Source organism: Sceloporus undulatus, chromosome 1 (assembly GCF_019175285.1).
Source record: "Sceloporus undulatus isolate JIND9_A2432 ecotype Alabama chromosome 1, SceUnd_v1.1, whole genome shotgun sequence".
NCBI lineage: Eukaryota > Metazoa > Chordata > Lepidosauria > Squamata > Phrynosomatidae > Sceloporus > Sceloporus undulatus.
Genome location: NC_056522.1, coordinates 27,215,639 through 27,231,892, shown reverse-complemented (window position 1 = coordinate 27,231,892; position 16,254 = coordinate 27,215,639). Strand labels below are relative to the sequence as shown.

General features: G+C 41.1%; 1 protein-coding gene across 1 annotated transcript in view; it reads left to right on the top strand.

Annotated features, from left to right (window-relative positions):
• The window catches only part of PRKCE (protein kinase C epsilon), a 454,557-nt gene that overhangs the window by 341,349 nt on the left and 96,954 nt on the right, over nt 1-16,254 (top strand). The window contains exons 8-11 of the mRNA XM_042455912.1: nt 2,560-2,702; nt 5,875-5,968; nt 8,839-9,050; nt 11,965-12,138. Coding sequence (XP_042311846.1) covers nt 2,560-2,702; nt 5,875-5,968; nt 8,839-9,050; nt 11,965-12,138 — 623 coding nt within the window. The remainder of the gene's footprint in view (nt 1-2,559; nt 2,703-5,874; nt 5,969-8,838; nt 9,051-11,964; nt 12,139-16,254) is intronic.

Below are 16,254 nucleotides of genomic sequence, written 5' to 3'. Positions count from 1 at the left end.
ATGTTTTTGTTCTTTGTATTTCCCCACTTTCCTTCCACAAGAGGGCACTCAAATCATTCACAGGTTTGCCATGTGTTGAGGTCAACTTGAAGTCAGTTAACAACAAGAAGAAGGAGCATGACTAGACTGCCAACAAAGAAGAAAGAGCTTGAATCTTAAGCTGCCTGTTTATTTGCTGTTTCCTTTTATATATTTGACAGCAGAATTCTGTGAACTATTGTCGCATGAATACACACACACACACATATACTTAGTTCTGGTCTGCACATTAGCTTGAGGGCCAGTTACAGTGTTCTGTGTATTGATTGCTTGCTTAAAGAAGGCTGATGTTTTTAAAGCCTATTTCTGGATGAGACATCCGGACAGGACAAAGCAAGCCCAAGACCTTTACTTTTCTGAAACAAAAGACAAGATGGCATCTCACTGTCATTCTGCATATAAAAACCGACTGGACTAGCTGCTGAATCTCACCTCAGCATTTCTATTCTTATTTTACCTTTCAAGAACAGTGTCTCCCACTTTACTTGAGGGTGATGGGCTACTTTAAAGGGGCACCGGGAAGGTTGCAAGGTACATACAACTCAGTCCTGCAGCACTTTGGAGTTCCCTGCCCAACCAGCAGTATATGCTGCCTGAGGCAACGTCTTCATTTTCCCTAAAGCGATGGCCAGAGATGGTGCAAGAGAATGTTTGTGCCACTGTGTTTTCTTAGCTCCACTTTCCCTAGATTCATGGGCACATGATGGAGCTGATGTCAGGTGTTTTGTTTTTCTCCCTCTCCAGATACACAGGCTACCTGACTCCAAGCCTTCTTTCACTGCTGAAATAAAAGTAACCGATTATGTATTTTAATTCATAATCATGTTTTAACTGTGTGATGCATTTGTTGCATTTTAACCTGTCATTCCCCACCTTGACCCATAGGGAGAGTTAGGTGAGAAATAACAACAGCAATAATAGTAATAATAGTCATTCTGCTAGAAAAAGGCTTCTTGTCCCCACACAGCCTGTTAAATGCCCCCCCCCCCCTATAAAATTCAAAGGAGAGTCAGGAGCAAGTGCCCAAGAGCATTTATGGCTGACAGATGTTCTGAAAGAATTGCTAGGCAAGGTGGACCTTAGTTTCTTGCAGGAAAGCAATTGGGGTTTTTCATAAGACAGACATCTCCAACTTCAAACCTTCCAAATGTATCCAGAGCTTAGAATGTTATCTGAACAAAATTAATTTATTACATATTATTTTCTACCCCCTCTTTTGTTTTGTTTTTTACCTGTTTTTTTAAAAAATATGTGTGCATGTTGTGTGCTCTCAAGTCCTATCCCACTTTTGATTACCCTAAGGCTAACCTATCACAGGCAAGTTTATTTAGAGGAGGTTTGCCATTGCTATCCTCTGTGGCTGAGAATCTGTAACTTTCCCAAGGTCACCCAGTGAGATTTTGTGACTGAGCTGGGATTTGAACCCTGCTCTCCAGAGTCATAGTCCAATGCTCAAACCACTACACCATGCTGGCTTTTTCTTTCTTTTTCTTTTTGATGAGTCATGAATACAGCTCAGTACTTGTTAAGAGGAACTCATTAATGGTGTATTACTAACATGTTACTTTTCATTACACTGAACAAAAAGATTGCAGAATGTTACCCAAGTCACTGTGTTAGAGGTAAAATAATAATCACTCACTCCACTTTAAAAAATAGTCCTGTTACCAATCATTATATTAATTTTAGAATATCATGACTGTTGTTATCGTCTCGGTACTCCAAAATGTGCTATATTACAGGTAGCACCATTACTTGTATTATGTTGCTTCATTGTTACTTTTGGCTTGATTTGAAATTCAGCAGATAAGCTAGATGTTGATTCTGGGACCTCTAGTCAACACTTCTTGAGGGCACCAGGTTGGAGAAGGCTCTCTTATAATGCAACATGCTATGGACTGGGCAGCTTAGTCCTTATATATATTGCCCCCAAATGCCCTTTAGGGCACATGGGGACAATCACATGCTGTTTGGGGACCATCTTAGACCCAAGAGAGCCCTTTTAAAAATCTTCTTGCTTCAAGAAAAGTCTTCTCCTGGGTATAAATTGTCCCAGGAAAGTGTCTCTCCAAAATGTAATGAAAATGAACTCCGATTAACCTAGAGGGCATGCTGAGGAAATATTTGAAAAGTTTTGCACACCCCCCCCCCCAAAAAAAACCCACATTCTTACCCCTAGGGTCCAGTGAGGGCCTCCAAACCTGGTAGAAATGTCCTTCACTCTCTCCAGAGGTCATTTTTGGTGCATTTTGTAAAAAAAATATTTTTGACAGCAGAGTGTGTGTGTGTGTGTGTGTGTGTAAGAATGACCCTGGGGTGCTATATGCAGCCCACTGACTGCACTTTCCTCACCCATGTATTACAGGAAATGTTGATGCCTTCCATGACCTTGATGTATAGTCAGTAAAGAATGATGATAGATATTGATACCTTTAAGACAACAAAATGTAATTTAACCTGAGATTTCTTCTCCACACACCCCCCCCACTACTCCCTTTCCTTTCTTGCTTTAAATTACAGTTTGCAAGATGAATGTACATAGACGCTGTGAAACAAATGTGGCACCAAACTGTGGGGTGGATGCAAGAGGAATAGCTAAAGTTCTTGCAGATCTTGGCGTCACTCCAGATAAGATCACTAATAGTGGAACAAGAAGAAAGAAGGTAATCTAAAGAAACACTTTAAAACAAGAACTGGTAGCTGTCTGTTCTACATTGTGAAATAATGGTACCTTCGGTTTGTCAGTCTAGAAGTGCATACAGAAATGTACACTCATCCCTCCATGTTCGCTGGAGTTAGGGGAATAGGCCCCCTTTGTGAGTGTGAAAAAACAGTAAATAATCTGAGAACACCTCTCTGGGGATTTCTATGTTCTCCAGTGCAGCACAGTGGTCAACGTCTGCCAGACACTGACCATAGAATTACACTGGAGGAGCTACAAATGCCTAGTGGAGCGTTCTCTCTAGGAATCTCTAGGTCCTTCAGTGTGACATTTGTTTAAAGTTATCCATAGAGTTGCGCTGGAAGACCTAGATATTTCTAGAGAGAACATATTAATAACATGTATGAATAATCATATCCATAAAACTCAAAGCTGCAAATGTGGAGGGACGAGTGTATATAAATGAAAAACGTGTGCAAATACACAAACACATACTGATCAGTGGGTATAGAAATGCAACAGAATAAGAAAGCCATTGAGAAAACAACAGGGCTGGGAAATGTTCACAACTCTAAATATCAGTTTGGACTAAATATCCTAAAGGCACCAGATCCCTTCTGATCTTAGAAACTAGGCAGGGACAGCTGTGGTTAGTACTTGGATGGGGCACCAACAAATACCAAGTGCTATAGAGGAAGGAACTGGCAAAACCATCTGTAAGTATTCCTTGGCTAAGAACACCATATGGAATTCATTGGGTTGTTATAAGATGTTAATAGAGAAGAACACACAAGCTAGGAGGGACTCCTAGGAAGGGCAAGATTCTGTTCTTTTCTCTTCTTTCCCTCCTGCTGAGTGGGAACTATTTTGCTCATTGAACTATGTATGTAGCCTTTGAAGTAAGCTGAGGACAAAGGAGGAAAATGGGAGGAGGAAAGAGAAACAGAGACATTTTAAAAGCAGCTGAAAAGTGGGATAGCAGAGGATTAGTTAGGACTGTCTCTGCCAGATGGGAACAGTTGGAGGGTACATAACAATACATGTGGAACAAGGGTTGGTGTTTTTTTTTATTGTTTTTTTTGAGGATGACTTACTGTGTGAGAAGGAGAGGTTTAGCTTTACTTTCTTTAGCCACCCCTTGAAAATCCCTCCATACATGCAGATAGGAACATTATATTTTTAAAAAATTCCCACTGATGCAAAAGGTTCCTAATCATATGAGAAGCCTGGGTTTTTTTGAGTGGGGTAAGGGCAGCAACGAAAGAAAAGGGCAAACTTCCCATCACTATGCATGATAGTGTTCCTGAAATTCCCCCTTTGCCTACAATTACATAAAGAAAATAGAAGACAGAGCTTTATGCTCTGCATTAAGCAGAACATGCAACTTGTCCTTTCGACTGATTTGACCTCAGTCATAATGAAGTCATGAAGGGCTTTATTATTTTTCAGTTGTCAGAAGGGATTGTTCTTGTCACAAAGCCATGTAAACATCAAAGCCACTACTTTGATGTCCCCTTGTGGGAACACATGTGAACATAAATAATTCTTATCTAGTTGAAAAACTGGCATGAGATCGTTGCTTGCCAGATGTTCCTCCCTACCCTCTGTGATCTTCCAATGATGGAAATGCAATGAGAAAACATTCTTCAGAAAGAGAATTCAATTCATCAGATGTTTGCAAAAATGCTTCACAGGAGGTAATCCTTTTTACATTGGGGCAAAAATAAATAAATTGTGGTCTATCTCATACACACTGTAATACCAGTACCAAGAGGACCACATAGTTTCAATGTAATCCTTTATATGTCTGTTCAGAAGAAAGCCCCACTGAATAATGTGGGAATTTTCTCTCAGGTAGGTATATATAGTATTTTCAGCCTCTGCCTCTTATAGTCTTACAGCTGTCCTTAGAGAGCCTCCTCTGTGGATCTTAGCTCTTTCTGACTGGGGTTTCATAAATTCTTCATCCTGTAATGAAAGAAAAGATGTTGCATTTGACTATGCAGGCCCTGCAGTACACTGCATCTAATACTGGTGGAATATAAATCAGTAATTTAGGCTTAGAATTCAAGGCAGACAGCCGGTCACCAAAAATGTGTCTTATGTATCTTGGTTTTTAGTGATATGTGGCTATATAGAGTTTTATCAAGATTTATTTATATATTTGGAAATCATAGTTTCATTTAATGTGCTCAAAATAAAATGTTCTCCAACACGTTACCGTATGTTTTCAGGACAATCAGGATACAAGCACTTCTTTTCTAATCTTGAACTATAGTGAACTGGTGATTCAATGTGTTCAGTGGTCTTCCTTTGTTTGTGTAGATGCTTTGTTATTTGGAATAGTATCTTTTCCAAGGCTTCTGAGAGTGGGTTCAAGTTCCAGTGAAAAAGCTTTTCAGGTTGAAAAAGTTTGTTTGTTCCCTCATGTGTTTATGGGAAGTGAAGCAATACTAAGACATTGCTACCTACAACCACTATCTTGTCCAACTTTGCTCTCTGACCCACACTCAGAGGATGCTCCCCTCCTGTGTTTTGTGCCCCTTGACAGCCAATCCCAATCAAAAAGCTGTGGCTGCTCTCGGAGATAAAGAAGTTGGTAATGAATTCAGAAAGTTGGTCATCCATGGAGGTATGGAGGAAGAGCAGCAGCTCCCCATCTCCTCCTCCTCCTCTTCCTCCAGCAGCTGAGGCCACAGTGGGCTGATGACCTACAGCTCTCTGTTTCCAACCACTGTTGTCATTATCAGAGGACTTGTGTTTTACCTGTGGTTGCTTCCACTTCTACACACTGGAACTCCTTTTGTTCACTGGTGGCTTCCTTTTCTTCTTTTGGGCCCCAGTCCTGCTCTGTCTTGCAGCAAGGATGGGCTAACTAAACATCTTTCATATTTTGTAAAAAACAGAATTTTGTATATTATTATTATTTTCTTTGGAATGCACCAATTTTACACTAGGTGTAAAAAAAAGGGCAACCAATGACACTCCTGAGAAAGACAGAAATATGTGCAATATAGTTGGGTTCCAGGCCCCTTTCTGGACTTTCTGGACCATGGTAATTTGTACCAGCTTCACCTCCGCACACTAGCTCTGGTTCTTTGCTCACTGATAAAAGTTGTATCAGAAGAACACCTTGCAGTGGTTAAGTATCTCTGTTGTTGGTCTATTCTTAGCTTGTTCCAGGTGCAGAATCTCAACCGCCAGTTCCTGGGTCTTCACCAGAAGATGACAGGTCAAAGTCAGCACCAACATCCCCATGTGATCAAGGTTTACGAACTTTTATTTTATGAATGCATAAATACTACAATAATCTCACATTGTTGTTGTCACCCTTCATAGCTTTCTCTGCCATGTCAGGTTAGGTCTGCTTAGCTGTGCTTTAGCCATGTTGAGAGCATGAGTCTGTGAAGAGGGAATGAGCAGCTGCGAGGGATTGTTGTGTGTGAATCAGTCATATACTGCCTGGTACTTGTGAGAAAGAAATGTGGAAGAGAAGAGGGAAGTGAATCCAAAGTGGCTATAGAAGTCAAAATTAGCTTGTTAATTCAGATCTGTCAAAGGATGGACTGCTGCGCTGATCTTTCTGATAAGCTCTTTCTGGTTTTACCCATGAAATGTGTTCACTGAGTTAGAAAAAGACAGGGTGTTGCAGTTGTGCTCTTCTCATTGAACTGAAGCACTGGAATGACTCAACTCAGATTTAGCAAAGAAAATAACAGGAAACATTATTATTATTATTATTATTATTATTATCATCATCATCTTACAACCGGAGCTCCTGCAGCATTTTTTGCACACTGAATCTTGTTGTCTGTGAGTTAAAACAAGAACAGATTGTGCCCAGTTAAGATCTTTCAAACAAATTGCCACTTTATCAAGTGACCGCCTTCCAGCACTGTGGAAATTACATGGAAATAAATAACAATCAGTATTGGAAACTGAGGTTACAAACACTTCTAAATAGTTACAATTTTCCTGAGCTAAACTGTCTTGTGCATGAACAAGAGGCAATTAAGGGACTGGCTATTTTGGATAGATTCAAGAAAGGATCTACTATCAATTAGGATCTCAAAATTCTCTCCATGGTTCTCTTTTATGAAAACAGAACATTTTAGAAACATGTATTTCATCAAATTCAAGCCATCTACCCTACAAATTGTCTTCACTAAACAGCTATTTCATGTAATAACCACAGTTTTTGATGGATGCCATGATATGGTGCTTTTTGAAAACAGACTATGTATTTGCAGCCAATGTCCGGTGGAGTACATTGTGCATCACATACTAATTTGTCCTTTGCGTAGCAACCCCAGAGACAGGTTTCTAACACCCTTGCTGACAAATGGAAGTGGAAACTCTCTTGTAGGATCAATTCAATTTCTTTTGAGTGAAACCAGTGACTATGTAACGTATAAAGTGACCCTTTTTGTCTTGGCTGCAAAAATGATTAGAAAGAGAGAGTAAGAGTAAATTGCCACAAATTGCCATGGAAACTCAAAGTATTAAATTGATTTCATGTAGATGACTTAGAAATTTACCTATAACTTGAAAGATGTTTTACCTTCTATATTAGCTTGGCAATAACTTTGGCTACTGTGTGTTAAATTATGGAGTGCTTTTTTTACTTTTGTTCTTTTTAACTTAAAAGTTTTGTGTATTTTAAGCTTTTTGCCATAGCCTTGGCTAGCACAAGAAACATATTGATGCTGATGAAGTCAGGGTCATAGCGTGGTTCTTCCAAATATAGAGCTGTTCTATGCACACTAGTGGCAGTTTGTGGCTTGTGTGGCAGTGTAGTGATGAACCTAGCTTGTGTTTTCCCTTTTTAAAAAGCTATCCAAGGTGCTGGGTGCTATCTTCAAAATAGATTCAGCACCTTCGATAGTGTGGACAGAAACCCTGAAAGGAGTCACCACGGACATGCGATCCATTAGCAGCAACTCATAGAGAGTAAGGCAACCTCATTAAAAAGAGAGCACAAGCTCTGTCCCTTTAATGGTTGTTTAGAACCAGATGGTGCTTTTATGACTAGGAGCTTTAAGGGTAAACCATTAAAGTATTTGTGTGAAAAAGGGGAGCCTGACATTTCTCACAGTGTTCTAGAATGGAAAAGCCATTCTCTCTCACATACACATACAACATACATACTGGGTTCTCCAACAGTAAGGAACAGTTAGACTCTGACAAAGACAATGGAAAAACCCCTCTGAAGAAATTTCGCTAAGAAAACCCCATGATAAGTTCACTTTGAGGTTTCCATAACTTGGAAAGGCAACAACAATGATTGGCGAGACAAACAGAAATAGGAACTCAGTTGGGCTTGAAGTCTTGAAGGAAAAGGGTGCTATTACAGAAGCACTATGATTCCACTTCAACTGCTATGGCTACTTCTTGTGATGCATAGTTTGGTAAGGCATTAAAGCTTTCTGGCTCAGAAGTCTAAACTTTTCCCAAAACTACAAATCCCAGAATTCCATAGGATGTTCTCATGACAGTTAAGACAGAATCAAAGTGCTATAATTGTATAGTGTGAAAAGGCCCTAGATGGGCTTCAGTTCCTCTAGTTTGCCTTTCGTCTCAGACTTACACTTTCCCACAAGGCCCCACAGTTTCCAGCTCCCTTGACACCTCAAAAATTATAAAAGTGGAAGTTAAACTAAACCTCAAGAGACCACAGTCCTTAGTGGCAAGGGTTTTGTTACAACAATTGTTTTTAAAGCAGAAGTGGGAATAATGTGGTGGGACTGCATGCTGTTGGAGTCAAACTCCCACCAACCCTAACCAATGTAGCCAATAGTACAAAACGCTGGGAGTTGCAACCTAGCAACATCTGGAAGGTTGCATGTTCCCCACCCCTGTTTTGAGGTTTCAGGCACAATGGCTGGAAAAACATCTGAAATGGTATTGGGAAAGTTATCTTTTTGGACTGCAACTTCCCAGATTCTCATGCCCACATGGATACTCTTGGCTGCAGGATTCTGGGAGTTGTAATCAAAAAGAGCATTTTTTCCAAGCCCTCATTTTTTTCTGCTTTCTCCAGAATTTATATAATATAGCAGACACAGCTGTGATTTCTGTAAAAAAATTTACCTATCTACCTTTGTGTCCTTTTCATTATTGATTTAATATTTTCACAGAAATTAAAGAGCTTGAAAATAACATTAGGAAAGCATTGTCATTTGATAACCGAGGAGAAGAACACAGGGGAGCAGCAACAACCTCAACTGACAACCAACTCAACACTCCTGGCGAGAATGGGGAAAATGGAGAGGTCAAACCACAGACGAAGCGCATGGGCCTCGAAGAGTTTAACTTCATCAAAGTGTTAGGAAAAGGCAGTTTTGGGAAGGTGAATAGCCTTTTGTTTGTTCTCTGTGTTTAAAATATTCCGTGATGAAAGGAACAAGGGAGGTTGTGAATGCTCCTGCAGATGCCTGCTAGAGCCAGTGTAGGAGTAAGTATGGTGCAGTTTATCAGGATCTGTAGCATGACCCCCAGGGCCAACAGGCTTCTGAAGAAATGACAAACAAATGCAGGAGGTGGAGGCAAATAAAGCTCCCTCAGAAGTCTCAGAAAGGCCATGTGCTATTTAAAGCAGGGACCAGTCCCTTCTGACACACTTGCAGGCCACACTTACCCAATAATATTGGTGTTCTTCAGAGTTCTTCTCAAAATTGTGACTTCCAGACATCATTTTGAGAGGGACTCTTGACAATAACAGAGATGTTTGAAGATGGTGAGGAATTCTGGAGGGATTGTGGAGCTATTTCTCCACACTCGTTTTATGGTGATGGAGGCTTCCTGCATGGTTTTCAATACCAAAATAAAATAAAATAAAAATAATAAAAAATCACCTGAAAATCATACCAATTTCATCCCTCCAAAAAGATGGAATGAGGTTGGTGGACTTTGGCAGACTGCTGGGCTGAATTTTCTCCACCCCCTGATTTAAAGGCTATTTCAGAATTGCTTTGAGCAGGACCCACCAGTGGATCCATTTCCCGATGGGGGAGCTGAATTTCCTTTCAGTTTTATAGCTTTATTTCCAAGTACTGCAGGAGCAATCCTGGTGTTGGACCTTGTACACAGAGAGGTTTTACACCAAGAGAGTTCCTGTACATCTAGGGCCAGCTGCTAAAGTAGCAGTCACAGATCCAGGAGTGGAATCGTTGGCCCTGCCCCTCCAAATCACCAGCTGGTCCTGGTCACGGTGTTAGGCCAGAAATAGTTATCATTTTCAGTCAAACCATTTTTCATGGTGAAGGGGCTGGAGAGCATGTGACCCACCAAGGACTAGGAGAGGACAAAAATGAGCACCAGTTTACCAGAAGTGGTCCAACCTTACTATACCATGCACATTTTCCAAAGGCAGAATTGAGCTAAGCTCATGTTCTGCTGGTAGGATTGGTTTTATCAAGAGAGCATGAATTGATTCCATGAATTAATTCTGCCTTGTCCCACACAAAATCTACTCTAGAAGGCCAACGAAGCATGTTTGACAAGGGCTACAGGATGGAAAGAGAAGGAAGGGGGAAAGGAGACCCTCTCATAAAACAGACATCTGCTTGTACAAAGTAGAATTCTCTTCTATAGCAATATGTCCTCTGAGCCAGCTGTGTTCTTCTTGGCTTTATTCACATTCACTCACAAGCAAACTCACACCACAGAGAGAGAGTGAGTGAGAGTTCCCAGGAGTGTCAAGAAAAATCCACATTTTTCTGTGGAAAAACATCTTCCTGTGCAGAAAATCCCATCTTTGGGAATACCCCCCCCCCCACACACACACACATTGTGTGTGTGTGTTTCTGGGTGAGTGTGCTGAACTCTGTCTTAATCTGCCTATAGCTGTCAAAACTGTGGGGTTTTGAAGGAGTAATTGCAACAGGGAGAAAATTATTTTAAATATTTCTTCTTCCTGGCAAAGGTGAATGATTACAAGGATTTACACCTGTGTTGGTTATGCTGTCTGGAGCTTCTGAGAATGGGAGTCCAAAAGATCTGGGTAGCTGTGCATATATTCCACACACACACACACACTTGATGTAAAGGATTTAGGTGCAGCAAACCAGGATCTAAATCCCTGCTCAAACCTTGAGTCTCCTTGCACAAGTAACAGTTTCTGAAGTTCCCTTATATCAAAACTTGATGGTTCTTTGAACATTTTAAAAAAGTAACAGATGGCATCCTAGCACTGAAAAGAACTAGTCATAATTGATACCAGTGTATTTTCTATATAGCCTAAATTTGTGTAGAGTGCTCTCATTTCTAAATTGGATTACTTTATTTTATTTTTTAAAATGTCAGTGTTGCATTATGTTTATTAAGTTGAAAGTAGGTGTGTCAATTGAAATGCTAAGATACAGTCGGTGTCCTCTGCTGCTGTACCTGAGTGTAGAAAGTGCTCTGTAGGAGGGATGACATTTATTCTCCCTGAAGGCAATCCTTGCTTCACATTCCCTGATTTTGAAAGTCAAATGGTTTTGTTTTTCAAATTGTCAGCCATGCAAACTCAACAAGGCATGAAAAAGTCTATTTATTCAGCATCCTACTGCTACACCATAAAGAGGAGTTGTAGAGGTGATTTAATGATAATGGAAGTGGCAGTCTTGAATCTCATTCTCTTGGCTCCATTGGGCTGCAGGCTTGTAGTGAAACTTGGTTATTTTCTACTTTTCTGAACAAGGTGCATGGTGATCATTTGAAATCTAAAGTACCGTAGCTGTAAAGCTGAGATGTCTACAGTTGCGACTGGCTGAAGACATTCTGTTTCCTCAGGCAGAGTAACAGATGACCCCACCTACAGCCACCCGATTTAAACTGTGTAGTATCCAAAGTTAGCAAAATTACTTTGGAACCTTTGGCAAAGTATCCTTTAATCACTTCTCCATAATGGGCGATCAAACCGAATAATGACAAATTTAATAACAATTTTCAGCTCTTTCATGATACTTCAAATGTATCATCTAAGATCACCTCATTGTGTCTAATTTGTTACCCAGAGAATGGGGGTGGGGATGGGGAACTGGGAGATCCCCAACAATAGTCAGCATATTTCAGATGTTGGGGAAATTAGCTTTTGCAAGAGGCTTGGGTTACCTTGGATTGTTTGCACCAGTATATACCAGTGCATTTTAGCAGTCTTTTTAGTTTCCTTTTAATATTGTCTTGTATGTAGCATTTCCATTTGATTTTGCCTGGTTCAGTTTGTAAAATATAGGTACATTGATGAGTAAATTAATGGAGATTTTTTTACTTGGTTTTAGGTAATGCTAGCTGAGTTGAAAGGCAAAGATGAAGTATATGCAGTAAAAGTTCTAAAGAAAGATGTCATCTTGCAAGATGATGATGTGGACTGCACGATGACAGAAAAACGGATTCTGGCATTAGCACGGAAACATCCCTACTTAACACAACTTTACTGCTGCTTCCAGACCAAGGTGGGTTAACTAAATATTTCTTCTTACTGGCAAGGGTGAATGATTATAAAGATTTATACCTGTGTTGGTCATGCTGTCTGGAGCTTCTGGGAATTGGAGTCCTCCACAAAGAATCTATCTGCTAGTCCATGAAAGACAGTTCAGAGAAGTGCATCAGAAATACAGTATTACTTATGCTGAATAAATCGGATGGAATAAATAAATGGATGCATATCCGGAAAAGTAATCCTGTGATCTGTTTGATGAAGGAAATAATAACATATGTACAGCTGATTTGGAGGACCTTTCTTTTTGTGGGGGAGGAGGTACTGCTTTCAGAGGGAAAAAAGCAAAAAGCTTAAATCCTGAGACACAGATGGGGATTTTGTGATGCTCCAGATTTTATTGGAATCCAGTACCCATCACTGATGACCATTGGGCATGCTGGCCAAAACTCATGGAAGCTGAAAACCAACAAGATCTGGAGGGCCATAATTTTCCACACCTGTCAGGTACATTGCACTTATGAAAGCAAACTGAAGCAACCAGGGCATGTTTATGTCAGATAAGTATGGGTGGGACAGCAATAGATGTTGAAATAATCTAGGCTCTTAGTAGACCACAAGCTAAACATACATCAGTAGTGTGATGCAGCAGCCAAAAAACAACAATGCAATTCCAGACCCCATCTACAGGAATATAGTGCCTAGATAAGGACATTACTAATAGCACTCTGTTCTACTTTGGTCAGACCTTACCTTGAATATCATGTCAAGTTCTGGGCAACACAATTCAAAAATGATATTGACAGGCTGGTATGTGTCTAGAGGAGGGTGACCAAGATGGTAAAAGTTCTGGAAACCAAAGCTTATTAAGAATGACTTAGGGAGCTAGTTATGTTTAGCTTGGAGAACACAAGATTGAGAGATGATACGGTAGCCAATTTTGAATATATGAAGGGATGTCATGTAGAAGATGAAGGAACCTTGTTCTCCATTGCTCCAGAAACTAGAACATAAACCAGTAGATTCAAATTACAAACAAACAAACAAACAAAAAAACACTCCACCTAAACATTAGGAAGATGTTCTTGACTTTATGAGCTGCTCGACAGTAGAATATCCTTCCTTGGTGAATTATAGACTCTCCTTCATTGGATGTATTTAAACAGAAGTTGTGTTTTAGACTGTATTCCTGCATAACAGGAAGTTGGATTAGATGTTCGTTAGGATCCCTTCAAACTCTATGATTCTTACAGAGCATCATCTGAGCACTCAAGAAAGCTGTGAGGGCTTTAAAAAACACATCAGGATTTTATGTGAGTGCTTCAGACTCCCTGGACTCAGTTCTGAGTCAGGCTTTGATGAAAATTCTCATTCTTAGTCAGTGTCAAACAAAACTGGATCAGCTAGAATGATAAAGGACTTGAGCAGCTTAAAATGACAGGAAAGAAGACTTAACAAGATAGGGCAAAGTCCATCATAAATTAGCAACTAAGGGGCTTGACAGACGGAGAGAAAGGGGTGGCGAGATGCAATCCCTTTCTGCCTCCAACAGAGGCTGCAGCAATCAAACGGTGCGGCCTCCGGGAGCCCTAAAAAGAACCCGCTCCCAGCAGGTTCTTTTTAGGGTGCATGTGAGGCGCCATTCAAACCCTCGCACACACCTATGACATACTGATGGTGCCCTTTGAATGCTGCGCCATGGATACATCGTCATGGTGGCCCCCGTGTGGATGGAGGCGAGCCATGACAGCACTGGCAGAGCACGGTAGGGCTCAGGAGCATGCAGATACTCTGATCTCCCGAGCCCTAAAATCGGTACCAGTCTGTACCAGGCCTAAATTTAGCTGAAGGCAGCAAAATTTGACTTGATTGTGTGTAATTTGGATTCCCAGTAATTTCTTGGGAATATAACCATGAAGAATCTTTCCCTGGATTATGCTTCAGATGTTTGAATGGAAAAAATGTAACCCTTCTTTAAAAAAAAGTGGTTTTTCCAGGGATATCTGACTTTCTTCTTCACTTGCACTTTGAGAGTAAAATTATCACATATATTATCTAAGATCAATACCTCAATAAAATTTATGTCTCTTGACATTTTGTAAAGGGATCTTTGTAAGTTCTGTTATGAACTGACTGCATTTGCATCTTCCGGACTAATGTACAGACCTTAACCTAGCTCCAAAACACACTGCAGAAATAAACCAGTTTGAGACCACTTTAACTGCCCTGGGAACTGTTGTTCTGTGAGACATTAAGCCTTCTCTGTCAGAGAATTCTGATGCCACAATAAGCTACAATTCCCATGATTCCTTAGTACTGGGCCAGGATTGTTAAAGCAATCTCAAACTGGATTATTTCTGCAGTGTTTTTTTTTTTAACCCTAATTATCTAGTGGTTTTTGCATATCCTAAAAATTTACAGGACAGTTCTCAGCTCTAAAATGTCATAAGGTACATTTACAATACATATTTTGAGGGGGTGAAACAATGTTTAGAGATGGATATTTGTAGAAATGGTTTTGGAATTTTTTTGTGGTAAAAACAATAATTATCCAAATTACAATGATATGGGATGTATTTATAAGGGAACGTGAACTGAAAACACATTTATATGTCATCCTTACTCTAACAATGGGACACGGTGGCTCAGCAGTTAAGCCGCTGACTCTGATGATTGCCAGTTCAAGGCCCAAGTACCACAGGATGGAGTGAGATCCCATCACTAATCCCAGTTTCTGACAATCTAGCAATTTGAAAGCATGAAAAAGTGCAAGTAGATAAATAGGTACCACTTTGGCAGGAAGATAACAGTGTCCCCTGCAGTCAGGTTAGCCACATGATCAGAGTTGTTTTTGACAATGCTGGAACTTCAGCTTAGTAATGGAGATGAGTACACACACCCCTACTGTTGGACACGACTTGACAACCTTGCCAAAAGGGAAACCTTCACTTTTACTTTTAACAGCTTTTCGCAACCTGTTGGCCTTCAGATATTTCAGATTCCTATAACCTCCAAATATAGTCCATGGTAGCTCAGGCTCAAGCTTGCGTTAAAGTCGGGAGTAAGCCCAAGCATTGCCAAACTGATAGCAATGCCAAACTAAGCTCTTTAGTACAAACTTAGGCAGGATACAGACGGGCAAAAAGGGGTGTGTTCATGACGTCATGAAGGTATAGCCTTCAGACGGCCCTTACCTGAATGCCGTCATGAACACGCCGCCCGCACGCCCCAAGTGGGAAGAAGCGGCATTAAAAAGGTGCCGCTTTTCCCCGCTTCTTTTCTATATGCTGCGCAAATGCGCAGCTCCGTCTATGAGCTGCTGCACCGGTACGCCAGAATTGCTACGCTGCTAATTTAAGTTGCCCATTTAAAAGCTCCGTGTCTGCTGCATTGCATAATGAGTCGGGGTCCTGGAACATGCGCAGTTTGCAGTCAGGCTTTAATTGCAGCGTCAGCTGCCATGCAGGTGTGGAAGCTGCAGCACAGCTGCAGCGCATTTTAAGACTCGTAACCCTAACCCTAACCCTAACCCTAGAGCAACATGTACGCATGCGCTGCTAGAACTGGGGAAAGTTTGGAATTTAAAGTGAACCCCTACACACATTCCTGTGCCATTTTCACCTAACAATAAAAAACCCCTAAAACTTTAAATATTTACATATGTATAAGGGAGGTGATGAGGGATGGCAGGGGGACAGCGGTGGCAGCGGCGACAGCTGCGGCTGTGCATTGCAGATTCAGCAAGAGCGTGGGGACCAAAGGAGAGGAGGCATCCACGATGCTGGTGACACTATCAATGTGCAAGCGGACAAGAATGCCAACACCAGCTGATCACCAGCTGGCAGGAGACCACCATTGTTCTTGGGCAGGGCGAGGGAAAAAGTTTAAAGGGGCCTGGGCGCTTTAAATGTGCACATAGGCTTTCTGCCACCGGTGCTGAGCGCCGCAGCTGCGCAGCGGCGCATCCGCCAGCCGGCAAAAGAAAAAAAAAGCCCCGTTTTTGGCCGCCCGTGCAGAAACTGCCTCTCTCTTTGCAGCGTCCTCCGAGGCGGCGGTATGGAAACTGCGGGTCAGAAACGGCCCCAGGTGAGGCGTCTTCACTGCCCCCCATGTGGAAACCCCATACACCTGA